This window comes from Lithobates pipiens, unplaced genomic scaffold (genome assembly GCF_037356315.1).
Source record: "Lithobates pipiens isolate NorthernLeopardFrog02 unplaced genomic scaffold, aLitPip1_a1.2 Scaffold_28, whole genome shotgun sequence".
Lineage (NCBI taxonomy): Eukaryota > Metazoa > Chordata > Amphibia > Anura > Ranidae > Lithobates > Lithobates pipiens.
This window is the reverse complement of record NW_027507789.1, coordinates 188,511,920-188,539,690: the sequence shown is the minus strand read 5'-3', so window position 1 is coordinate 188,539,690 and position 27,771 is coordinate 188,511,920. Positions and strand designations below refer to the sequence as shown.

Genomic DNA, 27,771 nt, shown 5'->3' with positions numbered 1-27,771 from the left:
AAACTTTCCTTTTTTTTTGCTAGGAGCCATTACACATTTGACCAATGCAAGGGATGATATCAAATTGGTGGTCTCCAAACTGCAGCCTTTGCTTGCCCTTAAGCTATTCCTGCTACTGACACCAACAATGGGGTACTATTACTCCCACAAATACCAAATATTGGACATGGTTTACTCCCACTGGGCACACTCTATACCCCTAAAGTCTGAAAGACAGTAAACTGGCCCTTTTAGAAAGTTTGGAGACCTCTGATCTAAATGAAGAAAATTGATGATTGGCATACAAATGAAGGAACACACAAGTTATTTCAGTACAGAACTTTAATATAGAGCATTTCAGACAAATTACAACATGGTTAGAAAACAAACAAAAAGAAAAGTAACTCAATATAGGTCCAATTGTACATCACGTATTTCACTTTCATATGCGTTTTATACAAGAAAAAAAAAAAGTTTTGCTTTAAAGCTCAAATGCTCTTTATGCATGAAGATATGAAAACTGTCTCATGTACAGACTCAAGTATATATGTTTTTTTTTGTATTTTAATTTATAAGAGCTACATCCCAATTCCCCAGTGAAAACAGTTCTAGAGATTCAAACCATGGTTTAAAATAATAAAACCCTTGTTTAAAACAGTGATCACCACACTGCTGCAAAAGCAAAATATGTAAAAAGTTAACCGGCTCCCTAAAGGAAGGTCTGTTTGTGGGATATTAAAGGATGCCAATTCACTAATTATTTAGGTCTAGGTCAGACGGGTCCCATCTTGTTTTCTTTAAAAGCCACACTGTCCTAAAATCAAACTAAACTCCGATTGCGGGGTTTAAAATAAATCCGTGCTTTACCATGAAGGGCAAAGCAACAGGTGTGCTTAACCTCTTCTGCCCCCAGTAGTGCATACTCAACTTTACCTTCATGGTCACTCCATTTAGCTACAGAAAGAGAGGAAACCGAGCCCAGCGTAAGCCCCAAGTCATACATGGGGCCAAGAACTGCCTCCCTGAAGTGACAGCACTGGGCCAATCACCAGTGCTGTCACACCAAAGGAATGTGAGGCAAATGCTCTTCCATAACCAGAAGTATCAGGTATTGGTGAAGTAAAGGAGCCCTGTTTAAGTTCTGAGTTGCTCTAGTCCGAGTTTACCAAGGGCTGAGGACTACCTACCCACCCCAAACTGACAGAGCTTGGCCAATCACCATCCATCAGTACCATCACAGAAAGGGAAGTTAAATAGGACACATACTCAATATCCAGAAGCATCATGTATTTTCTTTGCACCTGCCAGGGTAGTGAAGGGTATGCGAGCATGCACTGCTGGAGAGGGGAGCATTATAGTGGAAGTCCAGACTTTTCCTAACTAGGTTTAAATCTGCTCCCATCCTTATTCTAACTACCCTGTTAAAGGAAGATGCATTTAGTTACTCATTCTGAGGATGTTCTGGTCCAGTCACATGATAGTCAGTGGGTTCAAGGTAGGAAGACAAAGAATGCCCCATAGTAAGCCTACATGTGATTCCACCACACGGGCATTTCAGCCGGTTTCAGCCGCTGGAGAGATCATGTGACTGGATCGCTCCAAGAATAGGCAAGTATAAGCATCTTCCTTCTACAGGGTAGTTAGAAAAAGGAGGGTGGGAGCAGGTTTGAGCTTGGTTCGGAAGAGCCAGGACTTGCACTTTAAAGCGTGTTGCTTCTTCCCGATTGGGTAAGGATGTGCTTAAAGGAATGCATACTAGTCTCAAATATTGTCATGCTTCATACCTAGTGCGGTATTTGCCCTATTAAATTATCTATCGGTATACATTCATGGGTTATGACCCTACCCTCCTATTCTGCTTTCCTCAAATTCCATGGTCAACTTAACTAAAAATAAGAAATGCCATCTTAGTTATGGTGGGCGCAATGGGGAAGATTTACTAAAACTGGTGCAGCTATGCATAGTAACCAATCAGCTTCTAATGCCAGCTTGTTCAATTAAGCTTTGGCAATAAAACCTGGAAGCTGATTGGTTACTATGCACAGCTGCCCCAGATTGTGTGCACCAGTTTTAATAAATCCCCTCCAATTTGTGAAAACACAGCCACCAATGACATTAGGTCCCTGGCCACTGATGTTGTACATAGACAACCTACTGTACGAATTTCTGCATCTCAAAAAAAGGCACCATGGGAAAAAAGACCAAACACAACTTCACACAAACTAAAAAAAAAAAAAACACACACCTAACAAATAAAAATTATTACACCAAGGATTACTTAGATTAACTTCAACCCCCTACACAGCACTGATTTCAGAACGCTGCGGCTAAAGGACATTTTCACAAAGCAAACACCTATGTGTTTAGGCTCAGAAGGGGACCGTCCTTCCCCAACCCATCTGCCATACAAAATCCAAGATCCATTGACTGAAGGTTAAGCATAACTGCCCTGGAAAACTAGAATGGGACACAAATTTAGGAACAGCTGCTTCAATCACAGCCTTATCACCCGGGTGTTCTGTTTCCCGACACATCTCTTTAAAGAAAAGACCAAAAGCACCCATCAACTTTCACCTTTGCGTTGCTGGTGTTCAGACCTTGTTACACAGGGTACAGAGAGCTGCAAAAAGATAGGAATTTATTAACTTTTTACAACCTGCAGTCGTGCCTAAGCATACACAAAACTGGACTACACCCCCCTCCCACTTTCGGGAATCAAAATCACTATTTCCCCGATTAAATATATTTAAATTTTTGTTTTTAAACAAAGCCATTTTATTTTAATACTTCAGTGAACTGTCAAAAGATTTACAAAATTATATATTTATATATTTAATGAATCCGCCTACATTCGTAATACATCCAGACTATGCAGTGTTCAATGTCCTCAAGACCTGAGCGCTTTGTATGGCAGGACACACCAAGGTCCACAAGCACGGCTAATGGACTTGGCCCCAGGCCATGCGTTTTGCCAGTTTGAACCAAAATTACCTGCAGTGTCTGCAATCTACACAGCCTTCTGTAAGAAGTGTTCCCTTTCACCTGTACACCCCTCCCCTCCCATTATTAAATGTCCAAGCATCGGGCCCTTTGGATGAGAAAGACAAAGGGGGCCGGGGACCGCAACACGGATGAGTTGGGTTTAATATATGGATGAAGTTAGTAAATTAGAATATGTATGTTCCTTCCAGATATGGAATAAGCCATACCAAAAAATATGCTTCAGAGTGGGAGCAGACATCTCAAGAGCCTATGTAAGCCAGACTGGCGATGTCACATGCATGTATGACTGAGGGGGGCACACATTTTATTCAGATATCTGCCAATAAATTAAAATCGCAATGGCTGCAACAGGTGTGCATGTAAACACAGTGCTGAAAACAGGTTGAGGTATTCAGGGGGAAAAAAAAAAACAAAAAACAGAAATAAACCTGCAGTGCATGTTGTCTCACAAAGATATGTTTGTAGGTTTGTTAAATTACTTTCCAGTCAAGCGTCCCCTCTGCATGTCATGACTCCAGTGTGGCTTTTTACAGTTCGCATAGACGTTATACAGCAGACGTATTATCACTAGACCTGATCAGATGGTGACCACAAATTAAAGCTGCAATCTTGGCTAAACAAATATATTAAATACAAGAAATGTGTGCATTTGTACTTTAAATGTGATGTGCTGTGCTTTGTGTACTTCCTTGAAATCTGTGCAGTAATCCAGCATGAAAACTCCTGGACTTTCCCTCTCTGCAGGAGTTTCCTGTATTGCAGACCACTCTCTCTGCTTGTGCAGGGTGACTGGTCTTGTATCTGCCCCCTGCTGTAGAGGGTGGGCATTCTGGGCCCCTCCCACAGCTCCACTCTCAGCACAGGTAATGTGCAGCACAGGTAAGTCATCATGGTATGCAAAAGCATTTGGTGCCCACAAAGTAGATTAAAACTCTTCAAGGAATATATCTGAGCGAAATAATTTTTGCCGAGAGGTCCGCTTTATTGCACATGGAAATTCAGAACAAAAAAAACAAAAAAAAAAAAAAAAAAAAAAAAAAAGCAGCTCTGTCCAGGCAATATTAAAGTAAAACATGTGATCATCATAGTCTAATTAGACAATCATGGTACAATTTTTCAATCACATGCTTATAGGAATCCATCTTGTTTTACCTGCAGTACATACACCAGTCCAGGGAGTGCAAATAAGTTCTGGAATCGAATTAATGACTACATATGTTTCAATATACATTATACCCAATCCACAAAGTTATGCCAACACATGCTATTAAGCCCCTTTTTGCTTAAAATGAGACCCAGAGCCCCTACTGATTAGCAGTACAAAGTAAAACATTCATAGCTACTGTCCTTTTCGTTTACTTGCAGATGTCCTATGAGAAACTACAATGATTTAGTCACAAAGTAACCCTAAACGCCTATTATCTTATTTCTGCATGCAGTATTATCTTATGAACTACCGTCACTGTTTAGCTACTAGACAACATGTTTTAAATGGCAAGGAAGGGCATTATATGGGATTACTTTCAATTTTGAATCAGATTAAAAGGTCTAATTCCAATACAAATTTCCCATTATGGGAAAGTACACTAGAAGGCCTCATTTTCGGGAGGATCTGAACCAACTGTCTGCATCACCTCCCCCATCCTTTCTTCAGATCAATAATGCATGAGGTCCAAAGTTCTTTTTAAGACCAGCAACTCACTGATTTAAAAACTCCACAAGGTTCCATTATGGGAAGGAGGATGAAGTTTAATTTAAATTGTACTAACCACTGCTTCCCTGATCCATAGATCAGCAGCAAAATGCAAATCAGAAACACATTCTACTTGCCATGTCTTCCTCTAAAGCAGGGATATGCAATCAGCAGACCTCCAACTGTTGCAGAACTACAAGTCCCATGAGGCATAGCAAGACTGACAGCCAATGCATGACGTTACTTGTAGTTTTGCAACAGCTGGAGGTCCGCCAATTGCATATCCCTGCTCTAGTTTACTAGACCCAGCCAGACTTTAGCCAGACTGACTCAATGCAGGTGAACATCTATGGATCAGGATCACAAAATGATGTGCAACATTCATCCATATTGGATCTTTCTGGAGTTTTTTTTAATCCAGTTTCATTACGATAAGGGCGACTTGGCCTACAACAGTATAGGATGTTGCCCAGTAGCCCATTTACAGTCACTACTAATTGAGTGGTTGGAGAATGGAGTTAGGGGTAAGCTGTACACAGGCTGTTGGAAGTGGTGGGTAGTGGTGTGTTCAGAAGGGGTTAATACTGCGAAGCACGTATAAGGCACAGTGTGAGATTGCTGCTCCCACTCGCACAGGCGTGCACACACACATTTATAAACACAGATGTGCGTAGAAATGACATGCCTGCCTGCGAGGCAGCAGAGGCGCTGGCCAGCTCTGCCAAGATGTTGAACAGGATGGGAGTTGGGTGGAAGAGGGGCGGAGAGAGGGTAAGGTTTCACTGTGAAAGGGATCAGTTCTTGTTCTTCAGCTGGTTGGACAGCCAGTCCAAGCCCTCGTACAGACCATCACCGCTGGTCGCGCAGGTTGCCTGAATGTACCAATTCCTCTGACGCAGGGAATGCAGGCCCAATTTGTCTGTGATTTCTGCAGCATTCATGGCATTGGGGAGATCCTAGATTGAACAAGAAAGCATGTCAAATATATGCAAGTACAAAGCTTTTTGTTTCATTTGCTCCCAAGAAAATGCTTACGATATATTAGACGTAAAAACATTTTTTTACACAAAATACAGGTTCTTATCATGCCTGACTGATACATTTGCTTGCCCTCAGTCAAGTTCATGCAGTGCAGACTACAAGTAGCATCACCTAATGTAGTGAAGCTGCTTGTACACCATCATTCCTCAAACCAAGGAAATGGCTACTCTAACGACTACTCTACTTCAGGCAGCAAACCACCACAGACATTGCTGGAGACCACAAAACTGACAGTTATGAAAACATAAAGGCTCCATTCACACCTGTACAACTTTGACAAACTTTGGAAGGGTGCAACCTGGATGTGACTTGCTGTCCCTCTGCAAAGTCAGAGCCACTGTTGCTTGTAAAAAATTCAGGTACAACTTCCATGTAACTTTTGGGGGCCAACATTAAAGTCTATGGCCCTCAAAGTGCATGAAAGCAGGACCAAAGTAGTGCATGAATGACTTAAGTCACATATATGCATGGTTATCAATGGAAAACATGAGGCATGACTTGTCATGCGACTGATGTCTAAAGTCCCATGACAAGTCGCAAAAGTGTGAAAGGGGTGCAAGACATACACTGCTATCAACAAGTGCTGGCGCCAGTGGTCTGTAGAGATAAATGATTAAGTGATTTCTGAGGTTAAGAGGGAAACAAATCTACAAGTAACCTGGATATAGAGACTTGAAATAAAAAACGTAAGCCAGTCAGTTGAGACACTGGAAGATGGATGATGGAGTGATTTCAGCTAGCAACCCCAATAGCATGAGACCTCTATGCAGACATAATATGACACTATACGAATGAATAAAGATTAAAATTACCTGCTTGTTCGCAAACACTAGAAGTACAGCGTCCCGCAACTCATCTTCTGCCAACATCCTCGATAGCTCCTCTCTGGCTTCATTAACTCTCTCTCGATCATTACTATCAACCACAAAAATGAGACCTGCATAGAAGAAATCCAGATTAACAATTACTTCTTACTAACCAAGCTGAAAGCACCATTTTTTTTTTTTTTTTTTTACAAAAAAACTGTAGGAATGTGTCCATTAAGCCCATGTCCCACTAACAATACCGTTACTGGTGCCAACACATCAGTGACAGAATCATTAACCACTTCCATACAGGGTCAATCCTGACATTCCTCAGGATAAAAAAAAAATATATCGATAGAGATATCCTCTCTCTATAGATAGAGCTAGCTCTATCTCTGGGGACTTAAAGGGGGCTTCCAGATTCCGATAAGCCCTCTGCCTGCAGACAACCACTGCCCAAGGTTGTGGGGAAGAGGCACCCTCTGCCTTAAAGCACCCCCGACCCCCTAAATTGAGGGACCAAAAGCACTTGTGCACACCCCCCTTTCCCGACTTTCAGGGCTGCATGCTTGGATAAAGGTCTGGTACGGCTTTGAAATCCTGCAAGTTCAATTTCAAAGCCGCATTTTAGTACTACTTCGGGGGCGGCTTGAAAGACATCTGTGCGGGTTCATGCACAGATGTCTACTGAAATCGTCCCTGAAGATGCCAAAAGTAGCGCAGGAACTACTTTTGGAAATCGATGCAATGCAGACTTTGAGGCACTGCACTGATTGGGATGCTGCTACTGCCAGCAACAAGCTCAGATTTGACCTCTTTGACCAATGTGAATGGGGGCTTATGGTCAAAGCTTTCAAGGATAAATTCACCAGATTTTCTGTAAAGGTGAACTTACACTTTAAACAAGCTGAAGTTAGAAGCTGATTAGTTACTTTGAACAGCTGCACTAGATTGGCTAGCTGACAGACAGTGGAGCCAATGGCACCACTGCTGTGCCTCAGCCAATCTCAGACGGCTGACACACTCGTGGACATTGCTGGACAGAGAGGGACCTCAGGTAAGTGTTAAGGGGGGGGGGGGGGGGGGCTTTATATCTTAATGCATAGAATAAATTAAATTCATGCATTAATGAATGCATAAAAAAACCTTCTGCCTTTACAACCCTTTTAAATGTAGCAAATGGGGGGGGGGGGGGTCCCCAACCACACACCTTTGCATACCCAATTAAAAGCAGCAGACCACCTCCACACATGTGACTGTGCCCAGGAGTTTGTTAGGCATTTAATGCTTATAATTAAAGTGATTGTTTCACAAAGGCCATAGGAGCAAGTGGCAGAAGTTCCATACATAAAACTGCGCAATAGAAAATAAATGGGCACCGACAAAATCAGCAGCTGCACAATATTTACTGTAAGATATATCAATAATGGATGATTTTATACTGTTGCTCAGGTTAAGGCTTGCTTTTAATTGAGTGACTCATATATACAGTGTACACACATCAAGGACAAATCAAGATAAAGCTTGTAGAAGGGAACTAAGGCACCTGGAAGATATCTGCGCAAGGGAAATCAATGCTGATCTAAGCCTGGTGGGAAGTAACAGTACTACCCCAAAGATACTTACCCTGAGTGTTCTGGAAATAATGACGCCACAGAGGCCGGATTTTGTCCTGACCGCCAACGTCCCAGACAGTAAAGCTGATGTTCTTGTATTCTACAGTCTCAACATTAAAACCTGAAAAGCAACAAAAAAGTCACGTTAGAACGAACAATGGTTTTAGACACAGGGCAATAAAGTAAAAAAAAATGATAGATGGACATAGCTTACCTATGGTGGGTATGGTGGTCACTATCTCACCCAACTTCAGCTTATACAGGATGGTGGTCTTTCCGGCAGCATCCAATCCCACCATGAGTATTCTCATCTCTTTTTTGCCAAAGAGGCCTTTAAACAGACTTGCAAACATGTTCCCCATTGTAGTGTCTTTTTCTGATAAAAAAAAAAAAAAAAAAGCAGCAGGTAAGAATGGAGATAAAAAAAAAAAACCTAATACAGCTTCATATGCAAGCTCAAGCCAGTCTTTCCACACCACAAGGGAATTCCATGATATTGCTGTGTTTACACATATGTATATAATGATCGATTTATATTAATGACACATCATAAAAGGACTATTAGTACAAGTGAAATCAATATGTGCAGCTATGTCCCAACATACAGCCCTGTAAAAGCAAGCAATGCTCAAAAACACACACAAGCTACCATTATCATGGACCTGCAGCCAACGTTACAAGTCTACATTAACCTCTTGGGCCGCATGCAATTATGCAGTCTCTTGGCGGGTGAGCCTTGCGGATACCTGTCCCCACTTCCAGGAGGCTGGGCCACAGGAAATTACGTCAGCAGCTCGGCCCCCCCCCCCCCCCCCGGCGTCAGGCCAGGAGGAGAGCAAAGTGGTGCTTCATGCATGCGCGGTAGGGGCCCAGCGTGAAGCCATAATGCTTCACTACCAGGTTCTGGCATCACTGGACTCCAGGACGGGCGAGTGTCCCATTAAAAGTCATCAACTGCAGTATCTGTAGCTGCTGGCCTTTACATTTTGCAGCGGTGGGCAGACCTCCGCTTTAAAACTTTATTAAAATGTCAGTGACATTAATTAGTTTCAGTTTCTACACACTGCAGCTGAATGTAATGGTGTAGTTGCTGGTGAGCTGCGGTGTGGGACGGCAAAATGCAGAAACGCTGTAGATGTCCACACCACGGCTCACCCGAAGGGTTTCCTGTGTGCCCATGTACAGATCGGTGGTTTTCTGAACTGAAAAAAAAAAAAAACAATCTCTGTACAAGTGTGAACGAGCCCTTAAGCCATCTACGGCCTCCCTTTGGCAAGTTGACCAACTCATATCAATTAACAAGTCTCCATGCAATGCATTTTACTAGGAAAAAAAAAAAATAAGCTATTTAGTAGTAAAAGTAAACTGTCATTTAAAAGAAAACAAAAATGCCCTTTTAGGCACCAAGCACAATAAAACCTCATCTCATGCTTCTTTTACAAGGACAGTTTCCTTGGTCAGCTAACAAACGTCCTTCACTGTCCATTACAACAGAGGAAGATTCAGTGCAAGAAGGAAAGGAACGGTTGTCATGGCAACTTCAGACATCCGACAGTCGGCGCACCAACGTACTGTGCTAACAGGAACAAGGGGGTGGATGTAACATAAAGCTCGTATACAGAACAGAAGCTACATAGCCAACGCTTAATGTTACATCAGCACAAAGGGTCAGGGACAGAGAAGGTGGATAGAACGTGTACATCTCTGCACCAACAGTGAAGACGTACTAAGGGCCAGGAAAACGCAATGTGTTATAATACCCAAAATGGTTGTAGCAGTAACACCAACCAGATATACAAAAAGATCTCCTACATGCACAAGGCGACAAATACTACACATTTGAAATCGGGCTGAGGCGCAGCATTTCTAAATCGCAGCGGGATGTATTTGCAGTGATATTACTTCTCAATTACACCCCAATCACGGAACGATTCTGCTGCCATAAATCACACTGCAATCGCAGCAAAATTGCAACCTTGTCCTCAAAAAGAAGGAGTTTCTTTTGGGCAACAGCGTCACAATTTGCAGCAATTGCAGTGTAGTAGGGGCACTGCAAATGTGTCATTGCCACAATTTGGAATCGCAGACAGAAATGTAGCGATTCAAATCGCCTAGGTGTGAATGGAGTCCAACAGCACTCACATTTGGTCAGGGAGACTGATGCAAATGCAGGTTCCACCACCACCCATCGGCCAAATCTGGTTTTACGACAAACCCAACTCGCTTCAAATAATGCTGACCGGTTGGGTTTTCACGACAGATAGTTTCCGTTATAAATGGTTCTCCCTGCCAACTAATGTACACTGAGCTGCGCATCCTCATGTATCCCTACACAGATCTTCACCCAGATTCCTCACAGGGTGGATAAAAATAGGAATTAAAAATTTTTTATTTTTTTTAATCCAATTTGATGATCAAATTTATTTAAAATAAAAGTATCTAAAAGATGTTTTCTATGCAAGATACATTCATAATTGCGTTTATTCAGCATGAAATGGAACTTGGTTATGTAGCGTGAGGCTGTATATTCTGCAATATTTACATTTTTGCTAAACTCCTTCATTGAATCCAAGCTCTACAAGCTGAGATAACATGCACTGCATTGATCATGGCAGCGCCTGTTAGCGGGCATCCACTCTGCTGCCACGTCCCTCACCTTACGTCACTGCCGCATCACCAGCCGTCCCATTAAAGTGAATGGGACAGCGCTGACAATTGCTCAAAAAAATAAAAAAATAAATAAAAAAAAAAAGCCTTTTTACCAGTTTTAAATCATATCCACCCTGTACTATAATATTTAGTATCACACAAGAGTGAGTACATCCCTCACATTTTTGTAAATATTTTATTCTATCTTTTCATGTGACAACGCTGAAGAAATGACACAAAGTAATGAGTGTACAGCTTGTATAAGTAAAATTTGCTGTCCCCTCAAAACAACAACACAGCCATTAAAGTGTCTGTAAACACTTACATAAGGCTTACCTGTAGCTACCATGGATATCTCCTAAACGGTTTAGGAGATATCCCTGTATTTGCGGACATCGGCACATGCGCACTGAAGCAACGGCACTTATGTGCCGTTGCTTCAGCGAGTGATGTCATTGTGGCTCTGGCCAATCACAGCGCTGGAGCAAGCGATACCCGGAAGCAACTCCGGAGCGGTGTACAAGGACGGCTGCAGGGGCTTCGATCTCAGGTATGCATAGCATACTAGCTCATTACGCCTTTGTCTTTCAGGGTTTTTTTTGTCCTAGGCATTACAACCACTTCAATGTCTAAACCGCTTGCAAACAAAAGTGAGTACACCCCTAAGTGAAAATGTCCAAATTGGGCCCAAAGTGTCAATATTTTGTGTGGCCACCATTATTTACCAGCACTGCCTTAACCCTCTTGGGCATGGAGTTCACCAGAGCTTCACAGATTGCCACCGGGGTCCTCTTCCACTCCTCCATGATGACATCACAGAGCTGGTGGATATTAAAGACCTTGCACTCCTCCACCTTCCGTTTGAGGATGCCCCACAGATGCTCAATAGGGTTTAGGTCTGGAGACTTGCTGGGCCAGTCCATCACCTATACTCTAAGCTTCTTTAGCAAGGCAGTGGTCGTCATGGAGGTGTGTTTGGGAACGTTATGTTGGAATACTGCCCTGCGGCCAAGCTGTACACTCACTACTTTGCTACAATGTAAAGTTGTCACATGAACAGATATAAAATATTTACAAAAATTTGGAGGGGTGTACTCACTCGTGAGATACTGTACATTGTTCTAGCTTGGTGTATGTGCCAAACAGAAAAATTCTGAGCCCGATACCATGTACTTAATCTGTGCCTTAGCAATTATTGATGATTCATACAGCGCAAAGAATGCAATGACAACGCAAAGTACTACAATGTAGGCGGATGTCTATCACAGTTCTGTGTGTGCTGGCAGAACAAAAACCCACATACGGTGGTTACTGCACATCCCAGTGACACACAGCTTACTCCCTCATTCATCATGTCAACCCACAGATTTTTGTTATTGCATTATACAGAATAACCTTTATAAGATTATGTGCAACCACAACCTTTTTTTGGTGACATTTCCTATTCCTGGAAAAATATTTTTTTTTTTGCCAGGGATCAAAATGTAGAGTATGTATCCCAAAACTGAGGTCCCTTTCCAAAAATCCATTACACTTACTAGGGGCCTGAGCTAAATACTAGGGATGCACCGAAATTTCGGCCGCCGAAACATATCGGCCGAAAATGCCCTTTTCGGCAATTTGCCGAAAGGAAAAAACAACCGATAATTGAGCCGAAAATGGGGCAGGGCCTGCGCGGAACTCCGCCCCCGCCCCTGGTGCCTCCCATGATGGGGGTGAATAGTGCAGGACTGATGCAGCCAGCGATGCCCCTCTGCAGTGAAGAGAGCCATCTGGTTGAATAGAGCGCCGGGAACATCACAGCTTTAATTTCAATAGCTGTGTGTTCCCCGTCGTGCACCGTCACACACAGCCCCTCCCCCTTGTCCGGGGAACTTTGATAGACAGATCACCCGTCCAGATTGGACGGGTGATCTGTCTATCAAAGTGCCTGGACAAGGGGGAAGGGGCTGTGTGTGACGGCGCGCGACGGGGAACACACAGCTATTGAAATTAAAGCTGTGATGTTCCCGGCGCTCTATTCAACCAGATGGCTCTCTTCACTGCAGAGGGGCATTGCTGGCTGCATCACAGGGGGCAACACACACTGGCTGCACTTATCTCTTATCAGGTCGCCAGTCTCCGACCACCTCCTGCACCGTGTCCCCAGCCTCTGACCACCTCCTGCACCGTGTCCCCAGCCTCTGACCACCTCCTGCACCGTGTCCCCAGCCTCTGACCACCTCCTGCACCGTGTCCCCAGCCTCTGACCACCTCCTGCACCGTGTCCCCAGCCTCTGACCACCTCCTGCACCGTGTCCCCAGCCTCTGACCACCTCCTGCACCGTGTCCACAGCCTCTGACCACCTCCTGCACCGTGTCCACAGCCTCTGACCACCTCCTGTACCGTGTCCACAGCCTCTGGCCACCTCCTGTACCGTGTCCCCAGCCTCTGGCCACCTCCTGTACCGTGTCCCCAGCCTCTGGCCACCTCCTGTACCGTGTCCCCAGCCTCTGGCCACCTCCTGTACCGTGTCCCCAGCCTCTGGCCACCTCCTGTACCGTGTCCCCAGCCTCTGACCACCTCCTGTACCGTGTCCCCAGCCTCTGACCACCTCCTGTACCGTGTCCCCAGCCTCTGACCACCTCCTGTACCGTGTCCCCAGCCTCTGACCACCTCCTGTACCATGTCCCCAGCCTCTGACCACCTCCTGTACCATGTCCCCAGCCTCTGACCACCTCCTGTACCATGTCCCCAGCCTCTGACCACCTCCTGTACCATGTCCCCAGCCTCTGACCACCTCCTGTACCATGTCCCCAGCCTCTGACCACCTCCTGTACCATGTCCCCAGCCTCTGACCACCTCCTGTACCATGTCCCCAGCCTCTGACCACCTCCTGTACCATGTCCCCAGCCTCTGACCACCTCCTGTACCATGTCCCCAGCCTCTGACCACCTCCTGTACCATGTCCCCAGCCTCTGACCACCTCCTGTATAAAAATATTTTTTGAAAACAGTCATTTTCGGTATCGGTGCTGTTTCGGTATCGGTTTTCGGCCTAGTGTATTTTTCATTTTCGGTATCGGTTTCTGCACCAAAAAACCCCTTCGGTGCACCCCTACTAAATACACCCCCTCTACCCCATGTTGGTGGCTGGAAACAGAGGCCATCATACTGGACAGGGGATAGCAGTTGGTGGAGCTTAGTCCTTAAAGCGGGAGTCCACCAGGACTCCGCGTTTTTTTTTTTTTTTTTAAAGCCAGCAGCTACAAATACTGCAGCTGCTGACTTTTAAATAGTGACACTTACCTGTCCAGCGCGCCCGCGATGTCGGCACCCGAAGCCGATCGCTCGCTCGGCTGCAGGGTCCCGCCGCCATCTTGGGTATGGGAATCAGGAAATGGAGCCTTTCGGCTTCATTTCCCGGTTCCCTACTGCGCATGCGCGAGCCGCAATCCGGACGGTCCCCGCTGCCTCTGGGAGCTGTGCGTTTCCCAGCAGGCAGCGGGGCACTTGCTGAAGGGGGCGGGCGCTTGCGGAACGGGGCGTAACGTACGCCCCGTTCCGCAGAGAGCTAGCCCGGAAGTGGGTGCAGTTACCTGGATTATCCAGGTAACTGCACCCCCCTCCCCCCTGAAAGGTGCCGATTGTGGCGCCGGAGGGGGGGGGGGGGGGGGGGGATTCCGATGAGCGGAGGTCCATTTTAGGGTGGACCTCCGCTTTAAAGTACGAGGTGCGTTCAAGTGAAACTTTTAATTTTACAGGAAAAAAAATAAAAAAAAATAAAAAATCAGGATGCTAGCATGTTGGTACTACACGCAGTAGTAATTGGCAAATGTGTTCCATTAGTGATAGGTGGCGTACACGTCGTGGGCCAGTCCAGAGACCACTAACCACTTCAATACTGGGCATTTTTGCCCCCTTCCTTCCAGACCAATTTTCAGCTTTCAGGGGTCTCGCACTTTCAATAAAAATTGCGTGGTCATGCAATGCCTTACCCAAATTAAACTTTTATCATTTTGACACAAATAGAGCTTTCTTTTGGTGGTATTTATTCACGACTCCATTTTAGTTTTTGCGATATGAGTGAAAAAATAAAAATAAAAGCAGAAATTTGGAAAAAAAACTATTTGCTTTAGTCCATTTTAAAAGAAATCCAATAAAATCTAATTTGGTCATAAATTTAAGCCAAAATGTATTCTGCTACATGTTTTTGGTAAAAAAATAAATAAAAATAAAAAATCCCATTAAAGAGGAAGTAAACCCTGATGAGTTTACTTCCTCTTTCATTCCCTGCAAAGGCAAAGCATAATGGACTACTATGCATCGCTAGGCAGAATGGAGAAATGCTGTTTACACAGCATTTCCTCCATTCAGCCGTCCTGTGAGACGATCGCGGGTATGCCCGCGGCGATCAAGTCCGCGGGACCCACGACCGGACTCACGGTGTTCCCGGCCAGCGGCGCGCTCGCGATGGCAGGGCGGCATTGAAGATTGGACGTACCTGTACACCAATATGCCTGCCTGTGCCATTCTGCCGACGTACATCGGTGAGCGCTGGTCGGGAACCAGTTAGCCTTCTTAACCCATTCCTCTCGGCCAGGAACCTGTACCTCTAATGTATAGGTATTACTCATTGAGCGGCAAAAAAAATAAAAAATGCAATAAAGCACATCTTATATATTGGCAAACAGTGATAGAGGGCACACGGAAGAAGAAGTGAAGTGGCGATAGAGGGAGATCAATGTAAAAGTCCAAAACAATAACCCCATCTTACTCTAACCAAAAAGTTTTGCCTATAGTTCAAATTTAGGTCAGGCCTTTAATAACAACGTAAACTGATGTCAAACACACAGAGGATAAGGCTAATAATAGGTATCATGACGTTTGGATCAGCTTTTAAAACAGCTGTTAGGTCCTGATGCAGTCCACTTAAAGCAAACCAGCCCTTTGCCCACATGGAGCAGAGGGAAAGCTTTGCTTGATATCCCCCTCCTCAGCAACATATATACTTCCTATTGCCTTCTCTTGGATTAAGCTTCCCATACAGTGAAGGGCTGCCTCCACTTAAAATTGGCATTTTTTGTTTTGCAATTACAAGCAAACCGAACCACACATTGGCTTCTTACATCTCTTTAGTTTGTGAGAATACGCAGAAGATTTTTCAGTTCCACACAATTGGATAAATTACTACAAATGCAGAGCAATGCACGCTACCAACATTCAGGGTTTAAAAAAAATAAACAAGTCAGGAAAAGAGGTTCAACTATGTATTAACTCAACAAAAATTTTTTTTTTATTGCTCTCAATCCAAGGGCCATACACTGCTCTTCAAATAAAGTGGTGACAGGGAAAAGGAGAGGGTCGGGAGCTCCGAGGATGTTAACCAGGATGTAGAAAGGCACAGTAAGAAACAGCTATATAAAGACATAATTTCAGGACCTTTTGGTGGATTTATATGGATTTTTTTGGAGAAGAAAATCATTTAGTGTCACTTAAACCACTTGCCTACCTGGAACTTTTACACTCTTCCTGCCCAGGCCAACTTTCAGAGCTGTCGCACTTTGAATGACAACTATGCGGCGATGCTACACTGCATTGCCAAATTGTTATTTTTCGCCACAAAGATCTTTGTGGTATTTAATCACCGCAGTTTTTTGGTAGCAAAAAAAAGGGTCCAAAATTTTTGTAAACAAGTACATTTTTCTCCTTCTCTGATGTGCATCACTGTTGGGCACGGTTGGGGCTGCACTGATAAGTGCCCAGATGATTAGTACATGTGTTCCCTGTGAGGGGATGCCGCTGATCGGTTCTGCTCCTCACACTGTCAGTGTAAGGCGAGGAGAGACGATTACCGGCACTTCTATGTTTACATGTGATCAGCTGTGATTGGACACAGCTGAACACATGAGTGAAGAGCCACGTCATCAGCTCTTTACCGTGATTGAGCCATGTCCCAGGAACCCCCCACCCCCCACCCCAGGGGAGTGAGATCGCAATGAGACTGGGCAATGTCGGTCCAGAACAAGAGGGACTCTCTCCCACTGTACAGACAAACGGTGGTTAAAATCTCAAAACACTGCAGCAGGTAATAAAAACTTATAGGCTGTAAAAAAAAATAAAAAAAAAAAAGGGGAAGAAGCTGGGTCACCCAGGGCCTAACGCACCAAGTCCGACCATCCCAGCAATCAAACACCTCATTTCTTTCCTGTTCCTAGGACAGGTCAGAAGCCAAAGGCAGAAATTGCTACTGCAAAAGGGAAACCATAGAGAGCAAGGAACCGTTTAGTCAGTTATTTCATACATGAGACACTAAAGTTCCTCATTTGTCTGATAAGGATGCAGACTGTAAATTACAGCTAGGAACGTAATAGCAGCATTTCCTGAGACGCATTTCCTGGAATGCCCAGCACATGACTATATGCCAGAGAGCACATGACATGGACATCAGCTGGGCAAACACAGAGTTCACTGGAGACAATAGAGCTGCATGGCTTCCAGCCACCAATCCGATACAATCTTCTAAGTTGTGGCCTTTAATTCCGCTTTAGGTTTGTGCCACAATAGCGTCACATCAATTGGGAAAACAGCAGCCAAGGAGGCATACAAGTCTATCAGGATCGTTGATGTCATACAGGGGAAAAAATAAAAAATATTGGCACCGGCTAGGTCACCCCCAGACCTACCCAACAAGCCTCCAATAAAATTGAAGAACCCAAACCATTTCAGATCTGACCAAAGACTTTTGTGCCGTGACAGAAGCTGCCAAGATTCAGAAAACACTGGGCTGCATTTGTGAAGTACAACTCACATTTGTACAAGAAGCTAGAAACGGACGTCTATGAATCGTCCACCAGATATACAGAATTACCTTTATCTGGAAAGTTTGGGCTCTGTTCCAAACTAAACACCTGACCGGCCCATAATGCCGAGCAAAGAATCAGGTTCTTTCAACCACCTACTCTTGTACACGCCTTCAATGAACTTGCGGGAGTAAAGAAAATAAAAGCCTTGTGTAAGCTTAAAGGGGACACACACACACACACACACACACACACACACACACACACATTCTCTTCCCAGCCTCCAAGTCCATTTTGGACTATGGGTTGTGTAGTGGTGAAGAGATTCGGGAGTTCAAGAAGAACAAGGAGATATACAAAGCAGTAAAACATGTTAATGAAAAATAGATTGCGGGGCTATTAATGTAGACGTGTATGGATTACTGGAGGTAGCCCACCCCATCCTAAAATCTCAGGGGCACATTAGACACCCAGCATATGGCACAATGGCAGCAAAGGTGTTCAGAGTGTCCCCTCACCAACTACATCAGTAACAAATGGCCACTGCCACCCACCTAATAACTGGCCTTCACAGCAAGGAGCACATGGAAGGGCAACGCATGCAAAACAAAAACCAAAGAAAACTCCTAGCTTAACTCACCAGGTAGGGCTGGGCTACCGCCCGGCTCACATGCCCTTTATGTATTAGAATGCATGCGCTTCTTCTATGGAACCTCTCATACATTTACAAAAGTAAGGACTGCATGGAGTGTGCCTTGGAGCGGCTCCGCAGCTTACACGTGTACTTGAAAATGTGTTCTAGCTAAACACGTTTTTACCGCCAACTGTTAATTTGGTTGGTTGCAGACTGGCTGGCGAGTTAATGTGGGAATTTTCTTTGACTGTTTTGCTGTAACAAAATCACCCTTTTTAACCCCCTTTTTGAGCTTACTCTCCCTCCACTTCTGTATTTCTTGCCTAGGCAAGGATGATGTAGCCTCTACTGCCCACTGGTCCCAGACTCCTTGAATATAAAATGTCCAGAGGACAGAACCCCAAGAAGCGATGGAAGCTTATGTGCACCCACATTGTTGCTACTATGTCAATGTGTAAACAAAAGGATTCCCGAGTCCTGGATGTACATACACAGGTTGTTGTGCTGCATTATCACATGAGGGGGCTGCACAGAGCTTCAGAAACAGAATACATTGCCCACCCCTCAGGGAAGATGGCGGCAAGGCAGTCAGAAAGTTAAATAATTTAGCTTCCATATGTATGCATTTCATCTGTGCATTTAGCCATTCACCTCGAGTCCTGCTTAAATGAAAAGCTGTCTGCCAATAGAACTCCGAGTTGGGACTCAGCAGGGTTATAGACAAAGTGCTCAGGGGGCGTGTCACCAAAAGCTTTCCAATATCCAATCACCTGAAGGTACAAGCCTAACCCAGGATGACGAATACCCTGTACTGAACAATTAGGATATAGTGTGTATACCTTCATACTGAAAAGTAAACATGGAGAGGAAAATAATCTGTCATCCCACCAAGATTAATGTCATCTAACAGTTAACGCCGGTAAAGTATTTCTTGCACAGAAATATTGAAAAAAAAATAAAATAGGACATTCATCACAGGCTGATCAATACGTGCTAAATGGTCATTACTCATTAACCAACATGCAACACCCACTCAACTTAGTCTATAAGTTTGCCAAATGCCTAAGATCAAAACTGCAGATTTGAAACACCAAATCAAGATGACAGATGAGAGCAAGAGGCTACCCGAGCAACTGTACCAATAAAACTCACTGGAGGCAGTTACACTTTGTCCTAACTAAGCTGACATAATGAAATAAGGTGAGCCCTGCAGTGTGCCCATCAATATTTTATATTCTGTTAAACATGTCAATGGACAAAAAATGATGCTGCAGCCGTGTCTCCTTGATGCCACAAAAGGGATATTTTACTCTGTATGCCACATACAGCCACGAGTAAGAGACAAAGCTCTGAACTAACCACTCCTGTGACTCAGATTTAGCCAACAGGGGCTAAAGTCTGCTGACTGCTTATGCCACTCAGCCAGTTCAGACTCCAGGAATTCCAACTAAAATGTTGTGATCCACCCAGCTCCCCATTGGCTCAGCCTCTCAGAGCCTATTGTTCCCACCCCCTCCACAGCCCAGGGCTCCAGTGAGTGCTGGAGGGGCAGAGAGTGGAGACTGACAGTCACTGGTTCTCTGCTCAATGAAGACCAAGAACTGAGCAATTAGCGGTGTTTGATCGCTCAGTTTTTGGTCTTTGAGGCGGCAGGGGAAGGATGCAGCATCGGACCACAGCTGCAGCCACCCGAGTATAAACCCTGCAGTTCCCTTTTAAAGAAAAGCTGCATCGAGAAAGATTGATGAACTGGCACTGACCACCTTCAGAAATTGCCAGCAACTTTGTCGTCCCTGGCTTCAATATTTTAAGAGTCACTGGCCCACACCAAGCATGCAGCAAGTGAAGTTCAAACTCCTCATCAGTCACTTCATTCACGTAAGAATGTTGCCAACTGATAAGAGTCAGCTAGACCCCCCCCTCCCCCAACATTAGTGTCACTTGTTCCCCCAGACCTGAATACACCAGATTTTTAATCCAAGTGGCAGTGGGGATCGATGTTACAAGCAGACGCCCGAGGGCTTTGTTCACACATGCAGGTTTGGGGGGGGGGGGGGGGGCCCAGTGGTTGAGCTGCAGTTGTACGATCCAACTACCCAGCTGAACTTGGGCATGCAGCCACTCTGGGCTGTACACATGCAGCATTAAACATTAAAGAGCACGTTTGACAGGTGTTACTGGCGCTGAACACGACTAAAGCCCCATACACACCATCAGATTATCTGCTGAGTTTTTCCTTCAGATTTACCAAAACCATATAATATGAGGACAAACCTTAGGAGTTTCAATGTGTATGCAATCAGGCAGGCCCTTCTACTACATGGTTTTGGTAAATCTGAAGGAAAAACTCAGCAGATAATCTGATAGTGTGTATGGGGCTTTAGGCAATCTTGTGCTGCAATTATGTGGTTTACAAGGTTAAATCAGGAAACGAACAGAACAGTGCCTCCTCACCATCTGTAATATTGCCTCTGAATAGCAACCCAACAGATTACTCTTCTGAAGGCACTGTGCAAGTGTACAAAAGGGCGAGATTTTTTTTAATGGAACCTAATAGCTGGAATAAAAAATAGGAAAGAACACACACAAAACAAAGACACAATGTACCGGCTAAATAAACATTAGAATGTATGCAGCCTTCAGTAATAGATACACAAATGTCAGACTGATCCTCCTGAAAAAAATAATTATTTGTCCTAAAGTAGTCCTGCCTTTAGCAAACACGTTCTCCCTTTCATCTAATGTATTATGGACATTGTCATTCACGTTTCACAAACAAAATGCTCCGATGTAGAACTCTAAAGGGTCCAAAACACAACTCAGCACCCAGGTAAAGCAAGACCCTAGGGCAGTGATGGTGAACCTTGGCACCCCAGATGTTTTGGAACTACATTTCCCATGATGCTCATCCACTCTGCAGTATAGTTAAGCATCATGGGAAATGTAGTTCCAAAACATCTGGGGTGCCAAGGTTCGCAATCACTGGCCTAGGGGGTCCATAACACCCCCCCCCCCCACACACACACACACACGTCAAGTTTAAGGATAATCAATGCAAATAGAGCAAAGTGGCCTGTCCAATATTGTAAAAGGAAAGACCGCAACTCTTTACCTTTTGTATATACAGTGCCTTGCAAAAGTATTCACCCCCCCCCCCCCCCAACTTTTAACTTATTTTGTTATAATTCAGAAAAAAAAGGCTGTAATGTATGTGATGGATTAGAACGCAATAGTCTAAGCTAGTGAAGTAAAACTAGAAAAATATACATAAAAAACTTTCCAGAAACAAAAAAAAAAAAAAAAAAGATAATTGGCATGTGTGTATGTATACACCCCCTTTGTTATGAAGACCATAAAAAGCTCTGGTGCAACCAATTACCTTCAGAAGTCACATAATTAGTGAAATGATGTCCACCTGTGTGCAATCTAAGTGTCACATGATCTGTCATTACATATACACACCTTTTGGAAAGGCCCCAGAGGCTGCAACACCTAAGCAAGAGGCTCCACTAACCAAACAAACACTGCCATGAAGACCAAGGAACTCACCAAACTAGTAAGGGACAATGTTGTTGAGAAGTACAAGTCAGGGTTGGGTTATAAAAAGATATCCACAGCTTTGATGATCCCTAGGAGTGCCATAAAATCTATCATAACCAAATGGAAAGAACATGGCACAACAGCAAACCCGCCAAGAGACAGCCAAACACCAAAACTCACAGACCAGGCAAGGAGGGTATCAGAGAGGCAGCACTGAGACCTAAGGTAATGCTGGAGGAGCTGCAGAGTTCCACAGCAGAGACTGGAATATCTGTACATGGGACAACAATAAGCCGTACGCTCTATAGTTGGGCTTTATGGCAGAGTGGCAAGAAGAAAGCCATTACTTTCAGCAAAAAACAAAAAATTGGCACGTTTTGAATTTGCGAAAAGGCATATGGGAGACTCCCAAAATGTACGGAGGAAGGTGTTGTAGTCTGATGAGACTAAAATTGAACTTTTTGGCCAAAGAAACGCTATTTCTGGTGCAAATCCAAAGAACACCATCCCCACAGTGAAACATAGCGATGGCAGCACCATGCTGTGGGGATGTTTTTCAGCAGTCGGGACTGGGAAACTGGTCAGGGTTGAGGGAAAGATGGATGCTAAAGCAACACTTGAGTTGTTTAAGGGGAAACATGTAAATGTGTTGGAATGGCCTAGTCAAAGCCCAGACCTCAACCCAATAGAAAATCGGTGGTCAGACTTAAAGATTGCTGTTCACAAGCGCACACCATCCAACTTGAAGGCGCTGGAGCAGTTTTGCAAGGAGGAATGGGCAAAAATCCCAGTGGTAAGATGGGGGCAAGCTCAGAGACTTATCCAAAGCAACTTGGAGCTGCGATAGCTGCAAAAGGAGGCTCTACAAAGTATTGACTTTAGGGGGGTGAATAGTTATGTACATTGACTTTTTCTGTTATTTTGTCCTATTTGTTGTTTGCTTCACAATTAAAAAAGAAAAAACCCCACAGATATTCAAAGTTGTGGGGATGTTCTGTAAATTAAATGCTGCAAATCCTCAAACAATCCATGTTAATTCCAGGTTGTGAGGCAACAAAACAAAAAATGCCAAGGGGGGAGGGGGTGAAAACTTTTGCAAGGCACTGTACAGATTTATAACTTTACACAATCATTTCTCGAACTGCCAGCAAAGCAGGAAGGACGGCTTTTATGGTCACCAAACAAAGATTCCCACATTGCTCTATTAAGTAGCCTCACGCTCTTGTGCAGACTAAAGCCCTAAACACACACACACACACACGATTTATTGCAGATTTTTGTCTTCAGGATTTACCAAAACCATATAGCAGAGATATTCAATTAGCGGACCTCCAGCTGTTGCAAAACTACAAGTCCCATCATGCCTCTGCCTCTGGGTGTCATGTTTGTGGCTGTCAGAATCTTGCTATGCCTCATGGGATTTGTAGTTCTGCAACAGCTGGAGGTCCGCTAATTGCATATCCCTGCACTATACTATGAGGTCAAACCTTACGAGTTTCATTTTGTATGCATCAGGCAGGCGCTTGCACTACATGGTTTTGGTAAATCTGAAGACAAAAATCTGGCGAAAATCTAATAGTGTGTATGGGGCTTAAGAAGCAGCAGTGATCAAATTACAAATTGAAAACGACCGGGGGTATTTTGTACACAATGATTGTAGCGTTCCCCCTCAGGGTTACTATAGCAACATCTAAAATTGTTGGCATTAGTACAAAAGCAGATCTGGCTGCAATTTCCCCACACTTTCTTTTAAACTGCCATCAGCAAAAGTGACATCTTCCTCCAAAGCCTAAAGACTTGCAATCTCAGATATGCAAAAAGCACAGATCTTCTGATTTAGCTTGATATTGTGTAGAGGAAAGTATTGTCCTCTACAATCAGGCTGAGGACGGGGAATCCTAACAGGAAGGAAGTCTGGTTAAATTGTGGCCTCAAATAAAACCAGTGCCTAATGACCACAACTGTATGCAGAAATAATAGATCACCTACTGCAATTAAATGGGCTTAATTTTTCTTTAGTGATGACTGGTGATCATCTTTCATAATGCAGCTGCCTTAAAACTATGTGATGTGTTACAAACAGGCAAAGCACTTACCTCTAGACCCCACAAGTAGAGCGCCATTTACAAAAGGGAAATAAACTTGCATGGAGTAGAGACCTGAGCACGTGACCTGTTAAAGTCATGTGACCATATACAACATAGAACTCAGCGGGACACTGCGGGCTCCACCCAGCGACCTCTACTTTATGAATGGGATATAAAGAGTCGGTGATGGTGTGCAGCGACACAGTAAGTTCTCCCTTCAATCATGAGCGTTTTATGTAACAGGGTAACCTCAATTTCAATCAGCGTTTGAATGCAAGACAACAAAATGGTTCAAGGTAACAAATCTGGGCATTATCTATGGCTTCTTTTACAGTTTACCCCTTTGGCGGTAGGTTGTCTTGAGCCATTTCATCAGCTTCACAATTGGAAGTAGTGTCCCTCAAAGCACCTTCTAGTACTGTTCCTTGGCTCATCCATTCTATTCGTTTATGTATGATGATTCTTCAAAGGTTTAACATTACTATTCATGTTTTATTGGCATTCTTATGCGTGTCGTTTATAACCCCCTCTCTACAGCCCTGATGAAGGGGAATTTTCTATCCTCTGAATTGTGTTGGTTGGATTTTGTTTTCTTGCGGTTACCAGTTTAATTAATTATTAAAGACACTGGACTGTCAAGACATTGTTATGACACTTTTATTGAGCCGATTACATATGCAACTCACAACCTGGATGACCCCCCCATCCGCTTTCAATAAGGTGTCTGTTCTGTGGAGAGCTGCCAAACCCAAGCCATCAGCATCATGCAATGACCTTGTCCACCTTCTGAAAATGTACATCCAGCATCTCACCTCCACCTGTCAGACCTCACACTGAGGCAGTTTTCAGGCATTTTAGCACTAGAATTGGCACCTGTAAACCACCTCCTATTCATTTCAGTGGAACTTTTCTTACTGGGGCGGTTGTGCTTGCGGGGCGTTAGGAAAAGTCCTGCAAGCAGCATCTTTTGGGCGGTTTGGGAGCGCTGTATTTAGCACTACCAATGGAAACGAATGGGCAGCGCTTCCAAAGAACCTCGGAAGCGCTGCAACATGGGCTCTTAACCCTTTATTCGGGGTTAAAAGTTTCCCGCTATCCGCCAAAAAGTGCAGCTTAAAAGCGGGAGTCCAGCGCGCCCGCGATGTCGGCACCCGAAGCCGATCTCTAGATCGTCTCTCGGGTCCTGCCGCCGCCGTCTTGGGTATGGGAATCAGGAAATGGAGCCTTTCGGCTTAATTTCCCGGTTCCCTACTGCGCATTCGCAAGTCGCGCTGCGCAATAAGGACGGTCCCCGCTGCCTCTGGGATCTGTGTGTTTCCAAGCAGGCAGCGGGGCACTTGCGGAAAGGGGCGGGCACTTGCGGAAAGGGGCGTAATCTACGCCCCTTTCCGCACAGAGCTATCCCGGAAGTGGGTGCAGATACCTGTACTGTACAGGTATCTGCACCCCCCTCCCCCCTGAAAGGTGCCAATTGTGGCGCCGGAGGGGGAGGATTCCAATGAGCGGAAGGTCCACTTTAGGGTGGACCTCTGCTTTAAACAAGCGGCACTTTAGCACCAATACGCGGCTGTGGTCCCAACGTGAAAGGGGTCTCAGGAAATCTAAAAATGATTGTGCACCAATTACAATGGGTGTGGTTGGCTCTAATAAGAACATGTTATCTAGGACCATAGTTACATTAGGCACTTATTTCCAAGGGATGTGTTTCCAGTAGGGGGAACTCCAACATTTTAGATTTGTCAGGAGAACAAGTAAGAGGGAAATCCTCAAAAGGGGGGGGGGGGGCGGCAAAGGGCCCAGTGACTACCAAGATGTCATACACAACACTTCTGGGCACCTGACATAAATTGCGGGAGGTATTTCCATGCCTAGGAGAGACCTGCAGGGTACAGCTGGCCCTAGTAATGAATGCTGTCATTGTGTAAACTCCTCCATGCGTGCAAGTCCCTAAATGAGGAATTTTTGTATCCAGGGATTTGCACACTACAACCAAATAGCCAAACAGTACCAGTAACCTGGAGAGATTTTCTCCCACTTCCTGTAAAAAGGGAGAACTTCCCAGCAGGACACCGACAGACAAAATATTCTACCAAGAGTTTTAAACTTTCGTTACTCTAAAAGAAACATCTTGCCTTTACATGCACAAACCAGCACACTGAATGAACAATTCAAGGTCCCCTGGTTACAGAACTGGATTTCCAATTCCTGGAATAGCTCTACCAATTCCTGAACCCCACAAACTGAAAACTTCTTTCAAATACACATTATAGGACAGAGAGGTCAGCAACCATTTCCGCATTAGGTGTACAACCGACACCTTCAGACCCTGCATCAGGGCCAGGCTTCGGCACCTTTGAGCCTCGGCAACTTCAGCTCAGGCCGCGGCTCCCGCACCTTCGGGCCTCGGCAACTTCGGCTCAGGCCCCGGCACCTTCGGGCCTCAGCTCCCGCACCTTCGGGCCTCTGCAACTTCAGCTCAGGCCCCGGCACCCGCACCTTCGGGCCTCGGCTCAGGCCTCAACCTTCGGGCCTCGGCTCCCGCACCTTCGGGCCCCGGCTCCCGCACCTTCGGGCCCCGGCTCCCGCACCTTCGGGCCCCGGCTCCCGCACCTTCGGGCCCCGGCTCCCGCACCTTCGGGCCCCGGCTCCCGCACCTTCGGGCCCCGGCTCCCGCACCTTCGGGCCCCGGCTCCCGCACCTTGGATCAGGCTTAATTCCTGCAAATTAAGCCATCTCAAATTCCTACGCCATCACAAGGGTTTTACGTTTATTCTGGCAATTCCACTTGGAGGATTTCTTGACACAACTTCGGTAGTCACAAGGAGTGACCCAACCCGGTAGAGGGAGAAGGACGCTCAGTGTGGTCAGGCTGGCCTCTATGAAATGTCTGGGGGCTCAGGCTTTGTAAAGGACCACCGTGTGATCTGTCAATCATACCCCCGAGAATCCTGGGGCAGTCTAGTCCACACCGGGCTTTGTGCCACATGACCACAATCCGGGTAATACTGAAGACGGTGTGCCCACCCCAAATACCCATACCTTAGGTTACCAAGTAATATTAATACAATGTAACATCCAGATTGTAGAACTCCCCGTACTAATAAACACGGGTGACCTGACGAGGAGGGAACACCCATGGAGGGATTACACGGACTGAGGCCCAGGTGACACCCCGGGGTGATAAAAGTGCGCCTCCCCCCATGATTACAGGATGCCCCTCCCCCAACCCCTCCACATCACAGCTAGTACAATCATTTCCAATTCTACCGTCTCTTACCGATGTCTGCCCTTCACCACCTTCCTTGTTCCACCGCCTCTTCCCGGCTCCTCTGTCACACGAAATGGCGGCCACGGCTCACGTCACCCAGAGAAGAGAGGCGAGGGACCGCCCTCCTGCGCACGCTCAGCCTCCAGCCAATCGCAGCCGCCCGTTCCCCACGACCAGTGGGCGTGCCTGGACGTACGAGCAACCCCACCGGCCAATGAGAAGACGTACCGTCATGCCGGTACAACAATGAGGAAGCGAAGGGCAGCCATGTTGCTACTCTCGCAGTTGTTTACGACAGCCCCTCCTCCGCAGAAAACGCTTCGCCGTGAGCAGAGTCCCATCCGGGTGGTGAAGAATGTTGCTCTCGGTTGCACGTATTTGGCTCGTTCATTACGCGCGACCATGTCAACGTGTCGCCAGAAGCCGCAAGGTGTTGCGCTATCTCCATGGTTACTGGGTGTAGAAAGAGGGCGGCCGTAGGATGACGCCGGGGTGGTGCGGCGAGGCCAATCAAATGGCGGAATGTAAGGTTGAAAGACACGCCCAGTTTCGAGGATACGAATAGGGCGCTGATTCGCCTGACAGACTATGTGGGCGGGGCTTAAAACAGCCGAGTATATAAGGCGCTTCTATTCCGCTTTGCTATATATAGCATTCGCTTGCTTCATGCGGT

The 27,771-nt window shown here is 45.3% G+C and overlaps 1 protein-coding gene across 1 annotated transcript; it reads right to left on the bottom strand.

Annotated features, from left to right (window-relative positions):
* Positions 1–303: 303 nt before the first annotated feature.
* On the bottom strand, positions 304–27,260 carry LOC143935939 (ADP-ribosylation factor 1-like). Its single transcript, XM_077460155.1, has 5 exons — positions 27,108–27,260; positions 8,353–8,514; positions 8,149–8,259; positions 6,529–6,653; positions 304–5,631 (listed from the first exon to the last, which is right to left on the bottom strand). The coding sequence occupies exons 2-5, from the start codon at positions 8,498–8,500 to the stop codon at positions 5,470–5,472; spliced, it is 546 nt and encodes a 181-aa protein (XP_077316281.1). The 5' UTR covers positions 8,501–8,514; positions 27,108–27,260; the 3' UTR covers positions 304–5,469.
* Positions 27,261–27,771: the final 511 nt, after the last annotated feature.

Excerpts from the sequence above, each read along its gene's own strand:
- LOC143935939 (XM_077460155.1), bottom strand. The coding sequence starts at position 8,500 with ATGGGGAACATGTTTGCAAGTCTGTTTAAAGGCCTCTTTGGCAAAAAA. Across the intron at positions 6,654-8,148 it reads TTATTTCCAGAACACTCAGG|GTCTCATTTTTGTGGTTGAT; the intron begins GTAAGTATCTTT and ends TCTTCTATGCAG. Across the intron at positions 5,632-6,528 it reads TAGTGTTTGCGAACAAGCAG|GATCTCCCCAATGCCATGAA; the intron begins GTAATTTTAATC and ends TGTTCAATCTAG.